Below are 25,606 nucleotides of genomic sequence, written 5' to 3' on the forward strand. Positions count from 1 at the left end.
ATCCATTGAGCCACAGGCCCCAGTCAAAAATAGAGTGGAGAGGGTGAGTTTCCATCCCATTACCTCTCACATGCAAAACACATTATTATTTGAATTAATTCCCCTAACAAAAAGCTGCAGTTACTGACTCTCACACTACAACAGCGACTTCAACAATTGGCTGTGAGACCTTTGATGACCTTGGAAAATGCTACTTAAATGCAAGGTGAAAGTGACTACTGTAGACCTTGGAAAATGCTACTTAAATGCAAGGTGAAAGTGAGTACTGCAGATGCTGGAGATCAGAGTCAAGATTAGTGTGGTGCTGGAAAAGCACAGCAGGTCCGGCAGCATCTGAGGAGTGGAAAATCGACGTTTCAGACAAAAGCCCTTCATCAGGAATGAGGCCTCAGGAATCAGGAATGCTCCTCGGATGCTGCCTGACTTGCTGTGCTTTTCCAGCACCACTCTAATCTCTATTTAATTGCAAGTCTGTCTTCTTTCCTGCCTGGTTTTGAAGAAGGAATACAGTTATTGGAACATGGAACTTAAAAAATAATAACACAAAGATATGCAAGCAAAGAAATAACTTTCAGTTATTCCAGATTCTTAATTGTGCTTGGCTTGTTTTATCTGAAATAAATCTGACAATTTAATATCTATTCATCTTTCAAAATTGACACCATGTGTACGTGTACTGAATTCCAACATAATCTTTTAAAAAACTTTGATTCTTGTGTTGCTTTCTCTCCTGGTTCTTGAGCCTGAAGCTGCCGCTCTCTTGGTTCTGCTTTTATTTATATTTCCTCTATCCTTTCGTATCGTCTTCCTCAGGATGAGAGATTCCAGTGGCCGTCTCAATTCATACATCCAGGGTTACCTCTTCACATTATGTTATTTAACCTTTTCTTAATAATCTCAGGATTATCACTTTGACCAACCAATCTTTGCGACCCTCCAACAGCATGGAATCTATGTTGATTTCCCCAGTTTCCTCATCTCCCCTCCCCCATCTCATCCCAGATCCAACCCTCCAACTCAGCACCTCTTGAACTGTCCTCCCTGTCCATCTTTCCTTCCCACCTACATGCTCCACCCCTCTGCTCCGACCTATCACTATCATCCTCCTACCTGTATCTACCTATCGCCTTCCCAGTTAGATTCCCCCAGACCAATCCCCACCCTCCTAGTTATCTCTCAGTCCCCTTTCCCCCCACATTCCTGATGATGGCGTTAGGCCTGAAATGTCGACTCTCCTGCTCCTCAGATGCTACCTGGCCTGCTGTCTTTGTCCAGCACCACACTTTTCGACGTATCCTGAAGTTGTTTGCACATATTAACCTTGACTTTGGGTGATTATGTAAACTGGGCATTACCAATTCCGCTACCTCTCTGATCTTGGGACTTAACCTACAGACTCATAAGACCTCCCTGAGAAGCTGGTTTCCTTGCAAACAAGATGTCATACTTTAATATTCAAAATTAATTCTTTGTATTTCATTCTCCATGAAATTGATTTTTTTTGCTAAAACAGGATGACACATCACAATTACACCATTAATTGAATTGCTTGCATTTACTTGAAATGAAGCAAAACTTTTATTGCACCTGAAAATAAGTAAAATGAAAACAAACTGACTTCCAGGTACAGAACAGCACAAAACAGTCACCTCAAAGACGAGATTGAACAGAAAAATGATGGTCAATCAATGAGCAACATATCGTCCAGCTATTCTCATTACTGTGAACGATGGATTTGATTGCTGAATCTGTTCCTTTCCTGCACTTTCCCTGGAATACCTTTTTCCACTTCTGCTGTGGAGCAATCATTAACCCAACCCATTGTGTTCAGCATCAATTGGAGTCCTGTGAGATAAATCTGCCAGTTGGTCCTTGAATGTAATACTCTGAGCTCTCTGAATTGAAAGATCAAATCATCATCCTTTTAACCTCCATCCCTGCACAGCCAAGTGTGAAAGTGAAAATTCATCCAGCTTACCCGTGAAATTCCAACAATTTGCTCGTCAGGCAGCAAGCTGATGCGCACAAAACAGGATTCAAAGTTGACATCCTCTTTCTCAAGCAAATCTTTCCCTTGTACCAGAGTGACATGCAAGGTGTTTGAGTTCATGTTGTACTCCAAGCACATCTCAATTTGACCAACAGTGAAGTCATGGCCAAAGTTATTACCAATAGAAGATATGGAATTCAATGAGTCTGTAGATACAGATTTTTTCATGGGTCCATAGGACGTCAACTCCATATCTTTAGTCATCAGTTCCAGAGTTCCGAGCTCATTAATGGTTTCATATGGTTCATCTATCTTTAGGCTCGATTGACGGCTGGGAAAACTTTTCTCTGTAGGCTTTTTATAACTTGAACCCACTGTTCTCTGAGGAGAGAAGGAGAAAAAAACCATCAATTCAAGCACTGATGCATATTTCTGTCTGCAATTTAGGTAATTGTTTTGAACATTTGACTCTATTGTCTGAAACTAACTTAAATGAGAAACTACACTGGGTTTCTGCATCCAAATTTTCACACTTCCATAATCGTGAAAAACAGTAGCAATTATTTGAAGTGATTTGCAGTATTGTTCACTGAAGTTACTGGACCTGCATCAAAAATATTATTGATAGTTTGTCTTGTATCTTTATACCCTAGACTATTTTGTAAAACGCCAATCCATATCGTCCTCATATAAAAACAATACTGGTTAAAGAAATATTGATTAAATGTCTTTAACTTAGGAAAGGAATCTTTATCTGTAAGTTTGACCCCGTTGTGACACTCACACAGTAATAGCTTTACACTGTTTTGGTAATCACCAGGTGATTGAAAGGCCTGACGTGATAGAAAAAAATTTGTAGATAGCTCAATATATTTTATGTTAAGTATGTGGTTTGGTAATAGACCATTCAGACACACTTAAAATAGGTTCAACTTCAGATCATTTGCACCGTTAGCAAATGAGTTAACGTGCAATAATTTCTAGCACTCTACTCACCCTCTTCAGACTATTATGTCATGCTATTTGATCATGACTACACTGCATTTTAATTCTGTGCCTTAGTTTCATGTCCCTTAAGGCACTTAAGCCCAAAAGCTACCAATCTCTGGTTTTAAATTTTGAACTGACCGAGCCTCAGCCACTTTCTTAAGGACAGAGCCCTAGAATTCCACCACTTTTTGAGTGAAGAACTGCTCTCTCAAATCAGTGCTAAATAGCTTGGATGTAATTACAATGTTATGCTCTCTTGTTCTGGAAATCGTTTATCTCTATCCACCCCATAAAATGCTTTAATCATCTTCAACACATCTGTGAGATCACTCTTCAATCTTTTAATCTCAAGGGAACACACGCCTAGTCCCTGCAACTTGTCTTTATCCTGTATCTTTCTTAGCCTAGGCTTTATTCCACCAAATCTGTGTTTCATACCATCCAAGCCTGTCTCTCCAAATGTAACAAAAGGCAGCAAAATGTAACAAAAGACTCCTCCCATCCTTCATCCTGAGTTTGAAGAGTTGACCATCTTGCTTGTACAATCGACAATAGACTTTAGCTAATTTCGCCTTGAAAAAGCCAGCAATTCATACACAACTCACAATGTATGGCTGCAGCTTGGTCCTGACAGTGGCCCTGGGAGCAGACTGTCTCTTGATATTCTGAGCCTACAACAAGTCTTGCAGAACAACAGTAAGTGGAGTAAATATTTCTCAAGGCAGGGAAAAGAAACCACCTAGAAATGCACTTGAGCTGCTCAGTGGAAGATGCATGTGAAAATGCTTACTGTACTCTTCATTTCTATGATTCACTGACAGAAGTTTGCTTATTTTGTTTTCAAGTTCATTTCATAACGTTAATAATCAGTACGAAAGCTGATAGGCTATTTGCAGTTGGTTCCACAAAATGTGACAAAGAGAAATTTTAGATTCCTCCATTTACTGACCCTAAAATGAATAGTGAAACTCACGATAGGTTCTGGGAAATTAGATTAATAAATCAAGGTCCTTATCATCCTTTTAGACATTTTAAGCTTCACTTTTACTTACATTTTTCAGCAAGATGATTAATTTATGGCAATGCATTAGCATGTAAACAGGGTGCAATTGGTTTCCTTTTTAAATAGACACAGAATTTATCCTACTTAGTGAAGACTGGATACTGCATTGTCATTCAGCACTGTAAGTTTTTGTACAATGATAACAATATTATAGAAAGAGTTGTAACAAATTCAACAATATAATGTTGAAATCTCTTTAAAAGATCCCAATATACAATAATTGACTCAAATTGACTCACTGGGAGGCACTGATAAACGTAAGATTCCATCAGATAAAGAAACTTTTCTCATTTATGAATGCCACTTCACTAATGAGGTGAGTACCAAAAGGCTTAGAACAGCTCTTTTAACAATAACATGCACTTCGTTAACTTTTAATTAAATGTTGATGCAGAGAGGGCACAGAGATCAATTTAACATGATAACTAAAGTTTATTGACGATTTTGTGCAGTTTTAAGTGAAATCCAAACCTTGATTGAGGGTGATTGATTAGTCAATTTACTTAAGATAAATCTTTAATCATGGTATGCTAATACAATGCGTACTTTGAAAGACTCCACAGCTCTTTCTTGGGAATACAAGATATCATTTTCAAGTATATATTCAATTCCCTTTGAAAGTGACTAGTTTACTGCACTTTAGGAAGAATTTCAAAGCTTTGAAGAAGGTACACATCAGATTTATCAGACGTAATCCAGAAGGGGAGGGAATTCAGTATTGTACAAAGATGAGAGAACCTGGGATTATTCTTAGGGTATAGAAAGTGAACGTGAGAGCTAGTAGACATGTTAATAAATTTGTTGGAATAAATAAGGAGCAATTGTTTTCATTGGAAAAAGGGCCAGAAACTAAAGGACATGCGTTTAAGATTATTGTCAAAAGAATCAGAAAGAAATTTGGATAATGGCCTAAGTCTTCTGATGTCTGGATTGAAGGTGATGAAACATAAATTGGGAGATAAGTGTGAGAATCCTCTGGAGACCTTGGCACACAGGCATATGTGGAAATTCCTCAAGAATATTTCACTTTTGATGGGCTGATTTTCTGTGACTGTCTCCAAAGCTTAGCTCAGAGCAAAGACTTGGACCATATAAGTGGAACTGAACTGCATACTTACCCAGAAGGTATTATGCTGTTTAATATCTGGCATACCTCAGTAGGTACAAAATTGAACTCAACTGAATACTGCAACCAAGCTTACCCCTCTCCCCATTCCCAGCAATCACACCCTAAAATACCTGCCTACCTCACCTTATAAACAGGTCATGTGTCTTCATTCCAATACCATTAAAGTTTTTAAAGTGTAAGAAATGTACAATAACCACAAACCTATCCAGCACATACCTTGAAGGTTATTGCTCTATTATTAAGTCAATCCTAATCAAGATTTTGATGTTGTAACACTGAAACTAGACTTTCTTAGATGTGGAGCATTAAATTAATGTTATGCCAATTTGGGAAGCACTGATACCTACCTACAACACATGGACTGCAGCAGTAATAGAAGGCACTTCACCACCACCAAGGGCAACTAGGTACAGGCAATAAATGCTGCCAACCACCAGTGCCCATGAGTGAATTAAAAACACAGTTAGATTAGAAGCATAGGATCCCTACAGTGTGGTAGCAGGTCATTTGGCCCATTGAAACCATACTGAATCTCTGAAGAGCATCCCACCCAGATTCCCCACCCAACCTTATCCCTGTAACCTTGCATTTCCCATAGCCTAGCCTGCACATCCCTGGACACTATGGGGCAATTTAGCATAACCAATCCACCTAACCCACACATCTTTTGTACTATGGGGAGAAACTGGAGCATCCAGAGGAAACCCAGGCAGACAAGGAAAGAACGTGCAAACTCCACTCAGGCACTCACCCAAAGGTGGAGCTGAACCCTGGTCCCTAGAGCTGTGAGGCAACAGTGTTAACCACTGAGCCACTGTGCCACACCTAAATCACAAGTTTCCTTGCATTATTGTGAAAAAGGAAACAAGAGATTTCCCTGGTCAATATTTATAACTTGGCCAACATCATGTAAGCTAGATGTTATAATCATTTATCCCAAAGTTTGTTGTGGTGTCTTGTGTGAAAATTGGCCTTGGGCCTACACCACATCAGTGCTTTGGGACATTTTGAGATCATGAAAAGTGCTATACATTACAAGCTTTTCTCTCACTGCCTTCAAGACAAAGTGAAATCTCCTTTATTTATCTGTGTTGTGATGACGTTAATGGTGCTGGAATGCGCCACTATGTTATGACATCATCATGGAGATTGAAATAATGCTTTTTCCGTCATCTCTCCTGCCTGCCTAGATGATAAAAAGATAAACTGAATACCTTTATTTCTAAACCAAGAATCTAATATTTCTTATGGTTGACCTTTCTCCTTCTCTCTGCAGGACTTTCATCGTTAAAGTGTGACTCATATTAAATGCAGTGATAGGAACAACCTCGGTTACTATGTGTTATTAATTGTTTGTTACAGAGTTGCCAAACATCTAGATTTGTGATTGACTGGCAGTCTAAAGATCTATAAATAAATGTTAATGATGCTGGTACATGACATTATCAATTAGACATGATGGATCAACTGCTTTAGTTCCTTCACTGGTCTATTAAATGGAGACCTACACTGGCAAATTCATCACTGCTACCATTGCAACACATTTAAGGCTACAACGTTAAAATGGCCTGATGCTGGGATAATATTCACAATGGCAGTGAGTATGTAGTTAGGACTTTAAACCTGGTGCAAGACGAATTATAAAATCATCTCATTTTATGATTAAATCTTGTATTGATGGCAAAAGAGTTGAATAAATTATGCAAATCAAAAGGGTCTGAAACACAATAAATGTATTATTCAATGTTCACTTCCTAACTTTTATCATTATTTCCTTATTTGATATACTGAAAGATATTTATGCTTAAACGAAGTGCTCAGGATGCAGCACAATAGCATTCAGGCCTTATTAAGATGTCTCCGGCTGATAATTCAATCAAAATGGCTGCAAAAATATTCAGTAAGTGACTGTCAACATCAATTGAAAGGAGATCACCACAAAGAGATCGGAGCGATAAGCTCCAGCACAAGATAAGGGTTCCAAGAAGTGATTCCCAGTTGGGAAGCTAGGACAAGGTTGAGGGCTGAGGAGAATCCCAGGCAATGGAGGGAGAAGGCTCCCTGGTGCAGCCTCGTCCTAGCTTACTTTGCTGAGCCCCTTTTGATTTGCCCCTGGTTCTTTCAGCTTTCCAGGAAGATATAAGTATTGCATTCCCTGTCCTCCTCTCCACTCCCCAAAGTCAAGTCAAAGTAACAGATTGGGCCCCAGATTAAATCATCAAGGCCTGATCTGTGGACTCCACTGGTAAGGTAAAATTACAGTTGGGCTTATCTTGTTTAGAAATTGTGGAAAAGTCTCTTCCAATGATTTAACCAATTCCCTGCCGAGCTTCCCCCAGATTGGGGATGCTAAAATCAGCCATGCAAGGCCTTGAATGAGATGTAAATTTCCCCCTCCTACTGAATTTTAGGCCTTTTGGGCTGTTGGGCCTAAGGTATCCCGATGGAAATAATATTAGAACTGCTATTCAATAGGATACATGCAGTCAGCAAAGTGAGATGGTCTTCATCCCATCAACGTGGACTGAGCTCAAATTCGTGACTCAGAGGTGGAAGAACAGTGTGCGAACTAGCTCACTGCATCACTGCTTTCTGGTTAATTAAATCTATCTACCTATACTGTGCTGCCAATGTTGTTGCATAAGTAACAGGAGTAGGTACTTCATTGTCGGTGAGCAGGAGGCTTTCTTTAAAATTCAGATCAGTCATGATCAGGTTCAATTATTATTTTCAGTCGGTTTGCCTCTGTTAATATCTCTGTCCAAATAAATTATGTCAGCATTCACAATCTGCCAGCTGCATTGCTGACACTCCAATGAATACTAAGGCAAGGAACACTTGCTTTTTAAACAGTAAGTGCCCCATTCCGTTGGCATTGTCCCCGAATACTTATAGACAATTCATGAATATTTCATAGGGACACTGACTCGCTTTTCTGGCTCATTGAAATGAGGCTGCGTTTGGCTCTTGTCTGCACTGAGTAATTATAGTTCTAAGTACCATCTTGGAAAGATGATAAAGTTACAAAAATAAGCAGAGAATTGTGTTAAACAACTACTTTTAATGGTCTGATTCTTAGCATGGAATAATTGTGCGATTTTCTCTTTTGTTAAGCTTTACTTTTTAAAATAATTGCAGCTAATGTCCTTGCTTCCCTATGAAAATATGTAGTCTGCAGTGCAGAGTTGAGCAGTACAGATCAGTTCTTGGAATGAGAGAGGTCAGGCAGACATTCCTTTATGGTGGTCAACTCACTGGGGTGCAGGTACATTTACACCCCACATCCCCAAGTGCGAACTTGGTACTGTCCTATGTTCATTCTCTGGGCTCATCGTAATAACACAAGCAAGTTGCTGGCCCACTCTAACCAATGTCAACTGGCTCCAAGTGCTGCAGAATCTCCAGTGGAGGTTGGAGGAGAGGTAGTCAATGCATGAGGAGGGCATATAAGGGGCAACAGGAATGTGAGCGTGGTAGAGGTGAGTACAGGCTGATACCAGTTCATGGTGAGTTTAGTAGAGGCAAGAGGAGCACTGCTGCTCTCTCAACTCCACGGATCCTAGCTTTTCTTTTGACTTTTTTGGAGCAATATTCTTCAGTGGCATTCAGTAGTTTAAGTCCTGTGATGTACGACAGTTCATGACCAGGAAATGCCAGTGCGTACTTTTGCACTGTACATCAAACTAAATTTAATAACCCTCAGAGTGAAATTGAGGCCTTGCTCAGCACAGGGATATGCTGTGGCCACTTAAATAAAGGACCTGTCTATCCAGCAACAGAATGCATTGTAACTGTATTGTTTTGGCTCACGTGAGCCAGGATTTGAAGGTTAACTGGTGTAGAATTCTTGGCCAATGCTGGGAACTGATACAGATAAAGCTCGAAGTACCAATTTCAGTGGCTTGCTAGATCCCCAACCATATTCTGCACGTGTGGGCAACTTGCATTGTTGAGCCAGGCAGCCAATTGCTTCATTAATAGGCTTTTAAAGGCTCTGAAGTAAGATTGTCTGGGATTTTCTACTTCTCCTGAACTGACGGTTGGTGGTTTCAATTGCTTGGAGAGGGGTACATGGCTAGCATGTTTTGGTGTAGATAAAGCCGAAGGCCACCCTGTACAGGAACACCTCTAATACCAATAGTTGTGGCCCGCTTGTGATTTTTAAAATTTAGACTTTGAAAAAAGTTTGGCGAGAGGTCTTTCTTGAAGTACCTGCTCAGTTTTAGATTAGATTGCCTACAGTGTGGAACCAGGCCCTTCGGCCCAACAAGTCCACGCCGACCCTCCAAAGAGCAACCCACCCAGACCCATTCCCCTACATTTACGCCTGACTAATCCACCTAGCACTACTGGCAATTTAGCATGGCCAATTCACCTTACCTGCACATCTTTGGTCAGTGGGTGGAAACCAGAGCACCCAGAGGAAACCCACGGGGACAATGTGCAAACTCCACACAGACAGTTGCCCGAGGTGGGAATTGAACCCGGGTCCCTGGCACTGTGAGGCAGCAGTGCTAACCACTGAGCCACCGTGCCGCCTGGTGTTCAGTGCAGTGCGCTGCTCGTCTTAATTTGAGAAGCCCTCTAACTTCAGGAGCCTGTCTTACCCTCAATTAGATGGAGTTGAGAGAGCAGCAGTGCTCCTCTTGCCACTACAAAGCTCACCCTGAACTGATATTTTCACGCCAACTGTGGGTCACCTCAGTAAAAATCCCATTACCCCCATTCCCCGACTCAGGGCCCCAGGAAACACATTGGAAAAGAATAAAACATCAGGAAAAAGAAATCTGCTGAGCTGCTCATAATTCATGATGCAAGGACATCCTTGAGCCCTAATCATGTTGTGGTATTGATCTCTCCCTATCATGGAAACCTTCAACGATATTACATGCCTCTGAGATCTCTGTAGCCTTGAATTCTAGCCTTAGTGCCTCCTTCTATAAATCTCTTGAACTCTTACTTTTACAATACTTCTTAAAACTTACATCTTTGACCCCGCTTTTGGGAACCTGACATCACCTTATTGTCTTGGAGACATATTCTGTTTGATAGTTCTCTTGTGAAATTCCCTCAGTATTGTAACCATGTTAAAGACTGGATTTAAACATTAAGGCTGTCTCTGAAGAGTACAAATATCAAGTGCACCCATATCCTATGTGTTCTGTTGGCAGTTGACCCAAGCAGTTTTCTTCATTTCAAAAATATCCAATGATTGCAAATGAGATGCAAGACTGGAGTTGCTTAGAAACTCTGTGCTAAACTTCCTAATTTCCACCATTTTTGAAAATTGGATAACATATGCCAGTTAGCTGGAGCAAGCTCCCTTTGGTCAGTGATAATATTCCACCCATTGGGTCAAAAAGGTGAAGTTCAGGCCCCTGAAAGCAGTAATTAGATTGTCGCTACTGAATACTATGTGACAGGGGTGGTACATGTGCTAAATAAAGGTTGGTGCCACAGCCCCAGGATTGCATTGGCCACTCATTATATCGGTCATAGAATGTTACAAAAATGAACAGAATAGAAGATGGCTATCTGTAAGAACAAATTGACTATTCTCACTTACCCACCTTTCTCTAAAGCCTTGCAACTTTTTTCTACTCAGATAATTATTCAATTCTCTTCTGAAGGTTCAATGGAATCCGTCTCCACCACAGATAAGGCATTCCAGATTCAAAAAAAACATCATGTAAAAAAAGTCCCCTCACTTCTTTTACCAGTTATCTTAAATCAATGTCCTCAACCATTCCATTAATAGTTTCTCCTGTTGACTCATTCCAGATCTCTTATAATTTTGAATGTAGAGTCATACCATATGGAAACAGACACAACTTGTTCATGTTGACTAGGTTTCCTAATTGAACTAGTCCCACTGGCCTGCATTTGATCCATATCACTCTAAACCTATTCTATCCATAGTCCCTGCCTAAATGTATTTTAAATGTTGTAATTGTACCCACCTCTACCAATTTTTCTGGCAGCTCGTTCCATATATGCACCACACTCTGTATGAAAATATTATCCCACAGGTCCCTTTTAAAGCTTTTCCCTCTCATCTTAAACCTATACTGTCTATTTTTGGACTCCCCTATTCCGGGGAACCGATCTTATCGAAGCTCCTCATGATTTTATTAACCTCTGTAAGGTCACCCCTCAGCCTCCTACGCTCCAGGGAAATAAATCCTAGTCTGTCCAACCTCTCCTTATAACTCAAACCCTCCAGTCTAGGTAATGTCCTTGTAAATCTTTTTGCACCCTTTCCAGTTTAAAAACATCCTTCATATAGTCAGGGTGGATCAGAATTGTATACAGTACTCCAAATGTGGTTTTACGAATGTCTTGTACAGCCTTAACATGTCATCCCAAATCCTATGCTTAATCTTCTGACCAATGAAAGCAAGCATGCCAAATGCCTTCTTCACCTCCCTGTCTACATGCGCTGCCACTTTCAAGGAACTATGTACTTGCATCCCTAGGTCTCTCTGTTTGAGAGCACTCCCCAGGGCCCGACCATTGACAGTGTAAGTCCTGCCCTGGTTTGTTGTAGCAAAATACAACACCTCACTTTATCTAAATTTAATTCCATCTCCCATTCCTCAGCCCACTGGCCCAGTTGATAAATATCCCGTTGCACTCTTAGATAACCTTCTTCACTGTCCATTATACCACCAATTTTGGTGTCATCTGCAAACTTATGAACCATGCTTACTAAATTCTCATACAAATGTTTTATATAAATGATGAACAACAGTAGACCCAGCAGACTGCTGGTCACAAACCTCCTGTCTGAAGAGCAATCATCTACTACCACTCTCTGTCTCCTACCTCCATCAAATTTCATTCAAATATCTCCTTCTTTGAAGATTATAGCCCCAGCTTCTCCAAAATATCTACTGAATGGTAGTCCCCGATTCTCAAAAAGAAAATTGTACAATATAGCAGACAGCCATTCGGCCCACAGTCCATACTCTGGCTCTTTGAAACAGCAATTCCCATAGCTGCAGTATCATCTGCCATTCCTTTGTCACTCAAGCTTTTGTTTTTCTTTTCTATATCCAACTCACTTTCGAAAAATGAACAGAATTCAGCGGATTGCCAAAAGATGGTCCAATTCACTCTCATAGATCACTACAGATTAACCCAGCTCGGGTCTATTATTAGGGAGCATCGATAGGCTTACCTTTTGTCGAATCTCTGAATATGATGTTCCATACTTCTGCTCCAAGTATCTATAATCATAATTTGGGAAAGGAGAGGGAGCAGGATAATTTCCAGATTTCCACAGTTTCCAGAGGTTCACTCCAATGACCATCAGGATGATCAGGACTCCTGATCCATATATTCCCATTTCCCAGGCCGGTGGATTTTTGATCACTATTGGAATCAGTAATAAAGCATTACTGTGGTTAATAATACAGACATTCAAAGAAAATCTTCCATTCACTCAGCTGTACCTGGACATTTACAAGAGAGTTGCAAACAGACACTCATCAGAATCTACATCAGAATCTCTTGCTCCTCAGCTGCTGACTGACTTGCTGTGCTTTTCCAGCACCACACTCTAGATTCTACATCAAGTTAGGTGCTGGCAGTGCATACCACAGCATTGTGCTGGCATAGCTGAATGTGCAAACTGCAGCACTGTATTTACATGGATGGATGATGTACACAGCTGCCAATGTAGAAGAAGCTGCTTAAAGGACTGCATTTCCAGTTACATGGGATCAAAGATACCAGAACAGCAAGGTTCAAAAGCTGAAGGAAGACTAATAAGGATGGGCTTATTTCTCAGAAACACAACATTAAGGTTTACAATTGCTGTAGCAGTTAAGTCTCATCTTAACTTAGGAAGTAGTCCATGGCCACGTGTAATTCATTTCTGCTGTCCCATCAGGGGTTGAGTGTTTCTCTTGAGTTTCTGTGATGGAAATTGGACACATTTCAGTCCATCAGGCTATGTGGGTCATGCAAAGTGGGAGATAACTCCGAGAAGCAACCTGCCTTCTATCTCTAATGGATTTTAATGGAAATAAAATTCTGGAGATGTACGTTGGGATTCTAATTCAGTATAATTTACTTCACACTGTCATGCAAATGTAAAGGTAAAGTCACCAAAGTGCTACTGAGTCATAGGGCTGATTTCTCATTATAGAGAGAAGACTAGTGGTTATATCTCTCTACTCCCTGCCTATTCATATATCTGTCAAGATTGCCTCTAAACATTGTTATTGTACCACTTTCTCCAGCAGCTCGTTCCACATATGCACCACACTCTGTATGAAAATGTTATCCCACGGGTCCCTTTTAAAACTTTTCCCTCTCATCTTAAACCTATTCTGTCTATTTTTGGACTCCCCTATTCTGGGGAACAGACCTTATTGAAGCTTCTCATGATTTTATTAACCTCAGCCTCCTACGCTCCAGGGAAATAAATTCTAGTCTGTCCAACCTCTCCTTATAACTCAAACCCTCCAGTCTAGGTATTGTCCTTGTAAATCTTTTTGCACCCTTTTCCCCTAGTAAATAACATTTCCATTCTGGGAAAGTCTGCTACTCTCCATTCTATCCACGCCTCTCATAATTTTGTAAATCGCTATCTGGTCACTCCTCAGTCTCTGACGTTCAAGTAAAAACAAATTAAGTCTCTCCAATCTGTCCTCATGGCTAATACCCTCCAAATCAGGCAACCTCCTGGTAAACCATTTCTATGTTTTCTCCAAAGCCTCCACATCCTTCTGGTTGTGTGGTGACCAGAATTGTGCTCAATATTCCAAAAGTGGCCGAAGTAAAGTACTATACAGCTGCAACATGACTTGCCAACTCTATGCCCTGACTGATGAAGACAAGTATGCCATATGCCTTCTTGGTCACCTTAATCACTTGTGGTGGCATTTTCAGGGAACTGTGGACTGTATGCTCAGATCCCTCTGTATGTTGATGCTTCTAAGGGTTCTGCCATTTACTGTATACTTTTGTCTTGCATTAGACCTTCCAAAATGTATTTTTGCTCCACTGTGATAAAGAACAATGACTCTATGAATAGATATTTGGTGCATTTTAAATCGGTAACATGTTTTACAATGGCTGCATGAAAATGAGCCATTTAGTCTTCAAACTGCCCTGTAATGAATTTCCTACTGCTCACGGTCTTGTTGATTACATTGTTCACTTGGGCTACCTTTGAGGCCCAGCGAAGGTGACAAATGAGAAGCTAGGATCCAGCAGCGAAGCATCAACTTTATTAGTAGTTTATAACAGCACAGAACATCTATTCCTAGAAGTATTACTTTTATTGCGAAATGAAAAAGGTATTATAAAACAACTTGCCAGCAGCAGGCTTGGAATCAACTTAAGAACATTTAAATTGAAAGTGGCTTTTGCCTTAATCAGAATTTTACTACTGAAGAGCTCACAAGAACCTACTGGCATGTACTAATGCGTTCACAACACCCACAACAGCAGACCGAAGCAATCCTGAAGTTTCTGTGTTAATGCAACCTGAATGCCTATCACTTAGGAAGGGAAATCTATCAATCTTATCTGGATTGGCCAACATGTTACCACAGACACACAGCAACAATGTGGTTGACTCTTAACTGTCCCCGCAATAGCCTAGAGAACCAATCAGCTCAAGGGCATTAGGAATGGACAACAAATGCTGTCTCAACAAGTGACACTTATATCCCATGAACAAAGAACAAAAACCTTTGGGCAAGAAGGGGAGTATGGGAAAACAAGGGAGCATTGTGGGTGGTTGGGAATGAGGAGTGATGCTAAAGGGGCGTCAGACTGATGTTGAGAGTTGGGCTATTGTTCTTAAGAACTGTTGCAGCCTTATAACCAACCCACACTCCTCCTGCACAGCATTGTGGCTCACAGAACCCAAACCCACAGCTTCCAGAGACAAAACCAAAATGGCAGCAATAGGTCTCTGAGGCAGGCTTCACCTTTTGAAAGTTGCAAAAGAGCCTGACTCTTATTTTGTGAATCTAAGCTGAAAACCTAAGAGTTTGAGTCTAGCTTGCGGATGTAGAAATTTCACCTCTGCTCTAAAGCTGAATTTGAATACATTCTGGAGTTCCAGTCAGACTCAGTCAGAATGTGCTGTTTCTGTCAGTAATCCTCATTACAAATGATCCCTATTGGAAACTGGTTTACAGCTGAATCATTGGAATCTTCTTTAACCAGCATTTTTGCATTATTCACTCATGGGACATGGGCAATGCTGTCTCGTGAGCGTTTCTGGTTGCCTTTGAGAAGGTGGTGGTGAGCTGCCTTCTTGAACCACTGCCGTCCATGAGCTGTAGGTACAGCCACAATGCTATAAGGGAGGAAATTCCAGGATTTTGACCCAGCAATAGGGACAGCAATATACTTCCAAGGCAAAATGGTGAATGGCTTGGAGGGCAACTCTCAGGTGATGGTGCTCCCATGTAACTGTCACTGCCTTTATCAGCAAGTGTGTAGAGGACTGCATACCAAGGATGTTAATCCAGGTCTTCCCCAACAGGAATCCCTGGATGAGCTCGGATATACAGAACCAGCTAAAAATCAGGCGTGAAGCCTTCAGATCAGCAGAAGAACTCAAATATAAGGAATCCAAGTATGACCTTCACAGAGCCATTAAGACAACCAAGGGCCAATTCCGATCCAAACTAGAAACCCAGACAGACACCTGGCGAAAATGGCAAGGACTGAAGGACATCACAGGTTCAAAAAAGAGACAGTGCAAGATGGCAGACGATGACATACCCCTCCAAGATCGTCTCAACGCCCTCTATGCTCGCTTTGAGCAGATTTTCGGTGGAGAGGTAACACCTATTCCGACAAGTCCTAATGAACCTATCCCAACAGTCACTGCATCAGAGGTCAGATCAGTTTTCCTTTGTGTGAATCCAAGGACTCAACACTGAGCTCCCCAGGAGTGCGTACTCAGCCCCCGACTGTACTCACTGTATACCCATGGCTGCGTTGCCAAATACCAGACTAATGCCATTTACAAGTTCGCTGATGACACCACCATAGTTGGTTGAATCTCAGATGGCATCGAAACAGACTACAGGCAGGAGGTGGAAGACCTGGAAAAATGGTGCACTGAGAATAACCTAGCTCTCAATGCCGGCAGTTATTGGCTTTCAGTGAAATGTTACTCATATTCCCCTACACATTAACAGCGCAGAGGTGGAACGAGTGGAGAGTGTCAATCTCCTGGGAGTGGTCATCCACAACAAGCTTTCTTGGACACTTATGTGGATGCACTAGTTACAAAGGCCTAACAATGTCTCTTCTTCCTCAGGCAGCTGAGGAAATTTGGCATGACGGCGAATACCCTTGCCAACTTTTATAGGTGTGCCATTGAGAGCATTCTGTCTGGATGTATCACTACCTGGTATGGCAACTGTACCATTCAAGATTGGTGACGGTTACAGAGAGTGGTGAACTTGGCCTGGACAATCACAAAGGCCAACCTCCCATCTATAGAATCCATCTACCAGGCCCGCTGTCAAGGAAAGGATGCCAACATTCTCGAAGATCCATCCCATCCTAGCAATGCTTTTCTACAACCTCTACCATCGGGGAGAAGGTACAGAAGCCTCTATATATGCACCAGCTGGTTTCGTAACAGTTGTTACCCTACTGTTGTTAGTACACTGAATGGACTCACAAACTCTTAACATTCGCCTGTACCTATGATTTTGTTTTTGCTGCTCTTTATTTATTATTTACTTATCTATGCTACTTAACTCTGTGATCTGCCTGTATTGCTCGCAAGGCAAAGCTTTTCACTGTGCCTCGGTACACGTGACAATAAATTCAATTCAATTCAATTCAATTCAATTGATCTGCTGTCCTTGCCCTTCTAGATGGGAGCGTTGCTGGGTTTGGAAGGTGTTGTCTAAGAATCGTTGGAATATGTCTGCAGTGCATCTTAGAGATAGTATATGCTGCTGCAACTGAGCGTTGGTGGTGGAGGGAATGGATGCTTGTGATGGTGATGACAGGACACTAGCCTGAGGAACTCCTGGCTGTGGGATCGCTTAGTTCAATCGTTTGCTGGTTATGTCATTTGCCACACAGGCAGATCTGTTTGGTAGCTTCACCAGGTTAACACCGCATCTTCAAATAAACCTGGTGCTGTTCCTGGCATGCCCTCCTGCACTTTCCATTAACCAGGGTTGATGCCCTGGTTTGATGGTAACATTTGAGTGGGGGATACGCCTGGCCCTGAGCTTGCAGATTGTGCTGGAGGACAATTCTGCTGCCATTGACAACCCACAGAACCTCATGGATTCCCAGTCTTGTGTTGTTAGATCTATTTAAAGTCTATCTCATTTAACATGGTGATAGTGCCATACAATATAATGAAGGTTATTCTCAGTGTGAAGGTGGGACTTTGCCTCCACAATGACCCTTACCGATACTGGCAGATTGGTCTTGTTGCCCTCACCACCTGCGACAGGCTCTATCTAGCAGTTATGTCCTTTAGGACTTGACCCGCTCAATCAGTAGTGCTGCTGCCGAATCACTTAGTGGTGAACATTGAAATCCCCCATCCAGAGTACATTTTGGGGCCCTTTCCATCCTCAGTGCTTCCTTCAAGTGTTGTTCAACATGGAGGAGTACTGATTCATCAGCTGAGGGAGGACACTACGTGGTAATCAGCAGGAGGTTTCCTTGCCCATGTTTAACCTGAAGCTATGGAGACTTCTTAGGGTCTGGAGTCAATTTTGGGGACTCCCAGGGCAACTCCCTCCTGACTGTATACCACTGTGCCACCACCTCGACTGGGTCTGTCCTGATGGTCGGACAGGACGTATCCAGAGATGGTGATGGTGGTGTTTGGGACATTGATTGTAAGGTATGATGCTGTGAGTATGACTATATCAGGCTGTTGCTTTACTAGTCTGTGAGATAGCTCTCCTAATTTTGACACTAGCCCCCAGCTGTTAGTAAGGAGGACTTTGCAGGGTTAACAGGACTGTTTCTGTCATTGCCTTTTCTGGTGCCTAATTTGATGGTGGGTGGTCTGTTTGTTTTCATTTCTTTCTTGAAACTGTAACGATTGATACAACTAACATGCTAGGCCATTTGACAGGGCAGTTGAGAGTGAACCGCATTGCTGTGGGTCTGGAGTCACATGTAGGCCAGACCGGGTGAGGATCACAGATTTCCTGCCCTTCTTTATTTATTATTCCCATGAAGTTCCTGCAATGCCTTTTCTGCTAATTCTGCTGGATTGCACTTTTTTCCCACCGTGCAGAGTCGTTCTTGGTTCCATGCAATAATATGAAACAAGTGGAGGGGCTGTTTTACATCTCCTTACGATTTTATCTCCATTAAAATCCATTGGAAATAGGAAATGGGCTGCTGGTTTACCGTCATGATTTTACACTCCTAGGCAGAAGTAGCCCTGAGCTCTGTGCATTACTAACTTATATTTATCATCTCTTTTATTAATTTCCCTTCTCACTCATTTTTGTGTCTTTAACAGTTTTACACCCACATTTCCCAACAACCAAATAGATAATTTTGAGGATTATCTGCCACATCAACCATTTACTATAAAAGCTGCAATGCTAGTTGGTGTTAAAGGTTTCCTGCATTACTCACCACTTATGGGATGTTCTGTTGGGTTTTCTTCCATGATGGATGTGTGGCTTTTGAATTTGCCTGCAGACGAGAAACAGGGCAATTATATCATCCACAGCAATCTGACAGATCAAGCGATAAAAACCCTGAATAAAGCAAAGCAATCAAATCTTAATATTTTTGTGAATTTTGTGATGGTGCTCAGTAAATCAATATAAAAGTAATGCATTGCAGAAGCTGAAGACCTGGAATAATATCAGAAAGTGCTGGAGAAACAGCATCTGTGCAGATAGAGAAAAACAGGCTCTGATTGACATCAAAAGTTAGAAAGTGAGGGAAAACATTGGGGGAAATCAGCAAGAATGAGATTCTGGATGTCACAAGGATGTCCCATTCTCCAACCAGGTGTGAATGGTGAGATGAAAATTTTGCTAGTGAATGGAGAAAGACTTATTGGCATCCATTTGTATGTATCAGCGCATCAGTAATACCTGATTGCGCCTCATTTATATGATGTTTCCCATTTTCCCAACTGCTGGACAGGAACCATTCAACAACAATACTGCATGCGAAAGTTTCTGGTTCACTGAGTGCTCCTCCAGTCATCTATCTTGGATACCAGACGCCAACATCTCAGGGCATGCTCCCCAGGCAGTGGCCACCCATACCCTCTGAACATGAACAATGGTATTGCTCACATATTAGTCTCTCTGCAAGCTCATCACTCTCCAAACCATTTATAATATTGGAGTATACCAGCACCTTTCATTGCAATGCTGCTGAGAGGACACTTTGAATGCAGGGAAAGGCACCCATCTCATAGATTCGATCAGGGTGCACCTCATGGCAGTCTGTTAGTGGTCACTTGCTTTGTGTTGAGTTTGATGCTTGTGCCATCTTTGCCTTGCCGTGCCAGGCCTTTGTGTGCTTTGCCCTCTTGTTGAGGCTCCAAGTACTTCTGTTTTGAGTCTCATTTTCATGCAGACATAAAGCCAGGCTTTGTCAGCAGTGATCAATCAGGGTGGTGAACATGTTACTATACAGCAACATGCTATGCCAATCTCACATCTGTACAACAGCCAAAACCTTCAATGTGCATCCACCAATGGCCCTGTCTCAAAGTTGCGAAGAGGTAAAGTCAAGTCAAATCCTGAGTCAAGACAAGAGAAGCAGAAATCAGTAAGAGGGTTCAGGCACAGCAAGTCAAGGGGATGGGCACAGTCAGTCAGCCATTTAGGACAGTCAGGTCTAGGTGGTCCACATTGCTACAGTCTGACGTGTGGGCCATGGTCAGTGCTGCAGGTCCAGGGCAACCAGTCCAGGGAGTCATGGTAAGTCAGTCAGGGAGCTGCACAGAAGTCGGTCAAGGCTCTGGTCACTCATCAGCTGGGGCTGTCTGTCATTGGGGGCTGGCCACTGATAATCCTGGGGATCAGCTCACTGAAAATCATGGCAAGTTATCAGGGGCCACCGCTTTGATGGGGAAGTAGGGAATTCAGTTGTGGGCATTGGAGGGCAGAATGTTGGGATACAGAGGGGGCAATAGTTGTGATGGGGAAAACAATTTATACTTTGGAGGAGAGGATAATGAAAGTGCATTGTGTCGAGGGGTTACTGTGGGAGGGTGTGTCACCGTTGATCATACTAACGTGACTTAGAAGGAGAAAGTGCAGCATGGTGGTTTGTATCACTAACCTGAAAGTCTGGACCTCATGGATTGATTGTTGAGAGAGGAAGTTATAATTCAAAGAGGTGTGTGTGAACAGCTGGAAGCTCAGTAGGGAGGAAGGAAATAACACAGTGGTTCAGGGGGAGTGCCTTGAATACCAGGCTGAGCCTGACACTCACTGTGCCAAGTGTGACCTGCGATGCCTTCCACACTCGTGTGACCTGTAAGGACAAGCCAGAAATAGAAGATGGCAGCGAGCACAGCTAGAGGTGGACGAACTGAGTGTGTATTTTCTGTCTGCACATGTGGGCTCCGCAGCTAAGTGCCTGATTACCGCAATTCCCCATCAACTTTACAGGGTGATGCCAAATTCATACACTACCTCACTGTGAGAGATACAAGTCCTGGACACAAATAATCTCCACAATTACACATTGATCACAGTAATTCCTTTGAGGCAGGAGTAATCACTTTAACAGTGGTACGTGTGGGCCGTAAAGGAAAGATATCATAGGTTGCTCAAAGGCACAGAACTGATTTCCTTGCATCTTGAACTGTAATTATTTGAACCATGATTTGATATACAATGCTGCTTCGGTAGAGTAATGTTGGGATAGAGAAACAATAATTCAGTAATCATATAGCATTTAAAATCTCTTACTGTATTTACCCAGAATGGTGTTTTGCTGCATTGTTCAGAGCAAGGTCCCTATGTTAGAAGTCTATGTAGAAGATTTCTGTGGTGCTCCTTATCCCACTGCATTGGAGCACTGTGGTAAACCATCGTTTGTGAGTGATATGAATTCTGACAGGTCATATTATTAAGAACCTACCCTTGCTGATAGCCGTCACATCGGTTCACTGGAAGAGTAAGCCATTGGGGTCACTGTAGTAGCAGCGCAACCCAGACACAGAGAAATTGAGGAGGAATAATTTGTCAGGAAACTCAGATACACAGCAACCTCCAGCGGTTGCTAAACAGCCTCCACATGCATTTGAAGGTCCCCTCAGGATGTACAGTAGACTCACAGTCCATCGTCTTTGATTGTATTTCCTCCAGATGTGTGAGGCACAGTGTTACGGTAGTCCAAGGATGTCCTGGGACACTGTCACAGAATGATGTCATTTGCTGCAGTAGGACTTGCAACATGGAGGGGTGGGTGCAACACCCATACTGGTGGTTGTCAAAGTGACAGCTGCATTAAATTTTAATGCAATTGACTGCTGGAGCTTCACTGGCATGTCACAGTCCTCAATCCACGAATGTATCAAGGCAGTGACTGGTGCTATTTGTGCCAGGTTACACCATTCTATTCCATTGCCCTTGCCTCCAGCCAGGGAGGCTGTGCCAATGTAGCTGGCTTTCCCCAGTTGCAGCATGTGATTGATTGTACATGCGTCATGTTGATGGTGCTGTATCATACTGTGACGTACTTCCTCAATAGGCAAGGTTTTCATTGTACCAATGTAGAAGTCATGTGTGATCCCATTTTAGAAGTGTGTGCCAGGTAACCGGGGAGTTACTATGATCCCTGTACCTTTGAGAATTCTCCTGTTCCTACTTCAGTTCAAGGGCCGGCTGCCTGACGAGGACGGTAACTGGGACACAAAGTTATCATCTGCAAATGTGGTTGATCCCTCTGTTATTCAATCCCTTGACTGAGGCTGAGCATAGCTACAATGCAGCCCATGCTTCAACCAGGCCCACTGTGGAACAGAAGATGGGTCTGCTGAAGGTAATGTTCTAATGCTTGGATCGGTTTGGGAAAACCTCCAGTACACTCTACAAAGAGTGTGCGGCGTAGTTCTAGCATGCTGTTCCCTGCAGAATTGGAGCAGGCAAAGAAGGGACGTGATAGACTGAGAGTGCAGTAGCAATTTTCAGAGATGGAAGATGAGAATATTGAGCAGGAGGCACATTGCATTCTGTATGTGAGATTGTTGCTGGGCCAGGCAAAATAAGCCAGGCATGACTTAAGTTACATGCAGTTCCATTAGAAAAGACCTGGAAGCAGTTATTACCCAATGATTGTAAAATCGGTGTTGCTCAAAAGACAAGTAGTCAATATTTGTTCACAAAGGTAAATGCAATGTGTGTCTGTTTGTGTTTTTCTTCATTTTTGTTGCTGTGGAATAAAAATGAATGTTTTAAACCATTTGAAGGTTTTCCAGTACATTACAGTCAGACAGTGAACAAGGAGAAAGGTGTAAGACCACATTGAGGATAAAGGTCCCACTCTCTTAAAAACAAGGCTCTCAGATGTGATGATGCTAGGGACAAGAAAAAAAGCTGTTAGTTTGCTTCTTAAACAGTAAGAGATTTATGAATGTTCACTTGTGTTTGTAATGAAGGGCCAGCTGAGCCACCCATGTGACCTGAGAAATGTTTGGATTTTGGTGTCCCGTGTATGGTGAAGGATAGATCTCAATTGGAAACACTTGGCTGAATGACTGGCTAGGCTTTAAAAATGACCCAGGCCAGGAATCCCAGGACATTCTGGAGGTAGGGAGTATATCTGCCTGTGGTGAGACGGAGATATGACAAGCTGGCTACCACTGGGGCTTGACACATGGGTAATGTAGCAGGTTTTGGAAAATAGCGTGAACAAACTGACTAGGTATCATGGAAAGAAACACTGACAAATCGTGACAAATTTCTGGTAAAGGTCATCCAAGAGTTAACATCTTCAGCGCAATATGGCTCTTCTTTGGTTAACTTTGTTTGTCTTCCTCCAGAGATGCTGCCAGACCTGCTGAGCTTCTGAGGCCTTTTCTGATATTTTCATTCCCCCCCCCCCCCGTTAAATAACACCGCTGTCCTTGAGGAGCCATCTTTCCCACAATGCTGTGCAGGGCCATGCAGAAATGGCAGCCAATGCTGATGATTGTAAGCCAAGATGTAAAAGAGAAATCTGCTTTTCCCTTTCCTCTTCCTTAGGCCATAGATCACAATAATTGGTTAATACTGTGCTCATAATGGAACATTGCCTGAGACCCTTTTATATTAAAATCACATTGCCAAGGCAACCCACTGGTCTCCTGGGAGAGAGAACCAAATTTTCATTAATATTTTATGAACTGGTGGTAGTAACAAGTTCATGTTCAGCCGTGAGGTGAATGAATAAGAGGAATTTTGAGTTTGCCTCTTGAGAGAATTTGAGAATGGAGGCAGCTCCTGATCATGTATTCCTGGTAGTGGTAAAATGAGGTGACATTCTAGTTTCACATTCTAGTTTAACTGATCTGGCTTCTCAGATCAGTTAAACACATTAGTCATTGGAGGTCCCATTTTCTCCCTCATTGAACTGTCAGAGTTTACACATGCACTCTACTATGAATCTCTGCATTTACAGATACTTCACCTTACTCATGGTCCTCAATCTTGATAACTGAAGTGCCCTGGTTAGCCTTCAGCAGGATTCCTGCCACATTAAAGCAGCCAGTTAGGGCAATTAAGAAGAATTTTATGGCTCTCCAGCAGGGACACAGCCATATTGAACAAGGTTAAAAATCACACAACACCAGGTTATAGTCCAACAGGTTTAATTGGAAGCACACTAGCTTTCAGAGCGACGCTCCTTCATCAGGTGATTGTGGAGGGCTCGATCGTAACACAGAATTTATAGCTATAAATTCTGTGTTACGATCGAGCCCTCCACAATCACCTGATGAAGGAGCGTCGCTCCGAAAGCTAGTGTGCTTCCAATTAAACCTGTTGGACTATAACCTGGTGTTGTGTGATTTTTAACTTTGGATACCCCAGTCCAACACCGGCATCTCCAAATCATAATGAATAAGGATGTCCTTTGAAAAGGCACAGCAAACCTCAAAAATGTCACATTTGTGTCAAACTTGACAAGACCCAATCAAAGGTAAATTTTGGGTCTTATTTGGAGGGGGAAGGAAGAGAGAGAGAACGAGAGAGAGCGAGAGATTTATCATCTTCTGTCAGGCAGTCCCAAGGAGAATTCATGACAGAGGTGCACCTGGTGTGCGGAGCTCAGTCTATCCATTCGCATCAATGTTTGATAGATGGGATTTAGACAACAAGAGCAGAGGTGAGGGAAATCTGGTTCGAAGCACAGAAGTGGTATACAGGCAGGGTTGCCAACTCTAATTAGAGTCTTTACTTGAGGTTTGATGTGATTTTTCACACTGATATATGAAACGTGATCACGTGACAGTTGAATATACGCAGTGGCTTCTACAACTTTACATGACTTTATCAAATAAACCTTGGGTCCCCTCCAGTTAACATTTTTGCTTGTGGTTTTGCATCAGTTGCTGCTCTGTAACTATTCCAAGAATCAGGAGACCACCCATGAACAGACAAGAAAAAGGAATACAAAGCTTGCAGGGCAACTTACTAACTAGAATAGGAATGAACTTTGATTTCATTAATAACTGTACAGTAATGGGGTCAACATCAGAAAAATATATGATGATGTTGTATTATGATATCAGTGCCACATTATTATGTAAAGAGAATTGGGAGGGAGTGGAACATTTAATTAGGAGCAGAAATACGCTTTTCAGCCTTTTGAGCTTGTGCCACCACTCAACAAGATCTGTTTGTGATTCTTTTGAATTCTACATTCCTATCTATCCCTCCTAACCCTTCAACACCTTGCCTAACAAAGATCTGTCCGACATCTTTAAAAATACCCAATGAGCACGCCGAGAGAAAAGGATTGTCAGAGTCGGTGTCTCAGTGTTATTGGCTAAGAACGACTAAGTTACAGCCATTTCCTATGAACTTAAAGAGACCTGGAGGATCATCACTTGGGGTAGAAGGACAACTTATGGCAAAGCTTAGGTGACACATCAGAAAAATCATGGAATCTGCCTGCTGTTCAGAGTTAAGAATATTCTCTGTTAAGCAGGAAGGCATGCTGAAAGCTTACACTAATTCACAAGATGGATGAAAGTGTAGCTTAAGGAAGTGAATGTAGAGGGGAGTTCCAAACATTGTTCTAAGCTTTGGAACAATTGAAGACAGGGAACTACATTACCATAAGATTACTATGAAACCAGTCTACCTATACAGCCAAAGAAAAGAGCCATGGATAATATTTAAGATGCAGATTATTTTTTTAGATTTTCTACAGTGTGGAAACAGACCCTTCGGCCCAACCAGTCCACACCCACTCTCCGAAGAGTAACCCACCCAGACCC

General features: G+C 42.1%; 1 protein-coding gene across 6 annotated transcripts in view; it reads right to left on the reverse strand.

Moving 5' to 3' along the window:
• Positions 1 to 25,606, reverse strand: part of syt12 (synaptotagmin XII) — a 206,552-nt gene that overhangs the window by 19,593 nt on the left and 161,353 nt on the right. For 5 of the 6 annotated variants that reach the window (XM_043706171.1, XM_043706170.1, XM_043706172.1 and 2 more), the window contains exons 3-5: positions 18,784 to 18,843; positions 12,353 to 12,546; positions 1,979 to 2,371 (exon numbers count right to left, since the gene is read on the reverse strand). In XM_043706171.1, coding sequence (XP_043562106.1) covers positions 1,979 to 2,371; positions 12,353 to 12,546; positions 18,784 to 18,817 — 621 coding nt within the window. In that variant the 5' untranslated portion in view covers positions 18,818 to 18,843. Of the gene's footprint in view, positions 1 to 1,978; positions 2,372 to 12,352; positions 12,547 to 12,985; positions 13,091 to 18,783; positions 18,844 to 25,606 lie in introns of all 6 variants that reach the window. The other variant, XM_043706175.1, reaches the window with a different exon arrangement.

Source organism: Chiloscyllium plagiosum, chromosome 16 (genome assembly GCF_004010195.1).
Source record: "Chiloscyllium plagiosum isolate BGI_BamShark_2017 chromosome 16, ASM401019v2, whole genome shotgun sequence".
NCBI classification, from domain to species: domain Eukaryota; kingdom Metazoa; phylum Chordata; class Chondrichthyes; order Orectolobiformes; family Hemiscylliidae; genus Chiloscyllium; species Chiloscyllium plagiosum.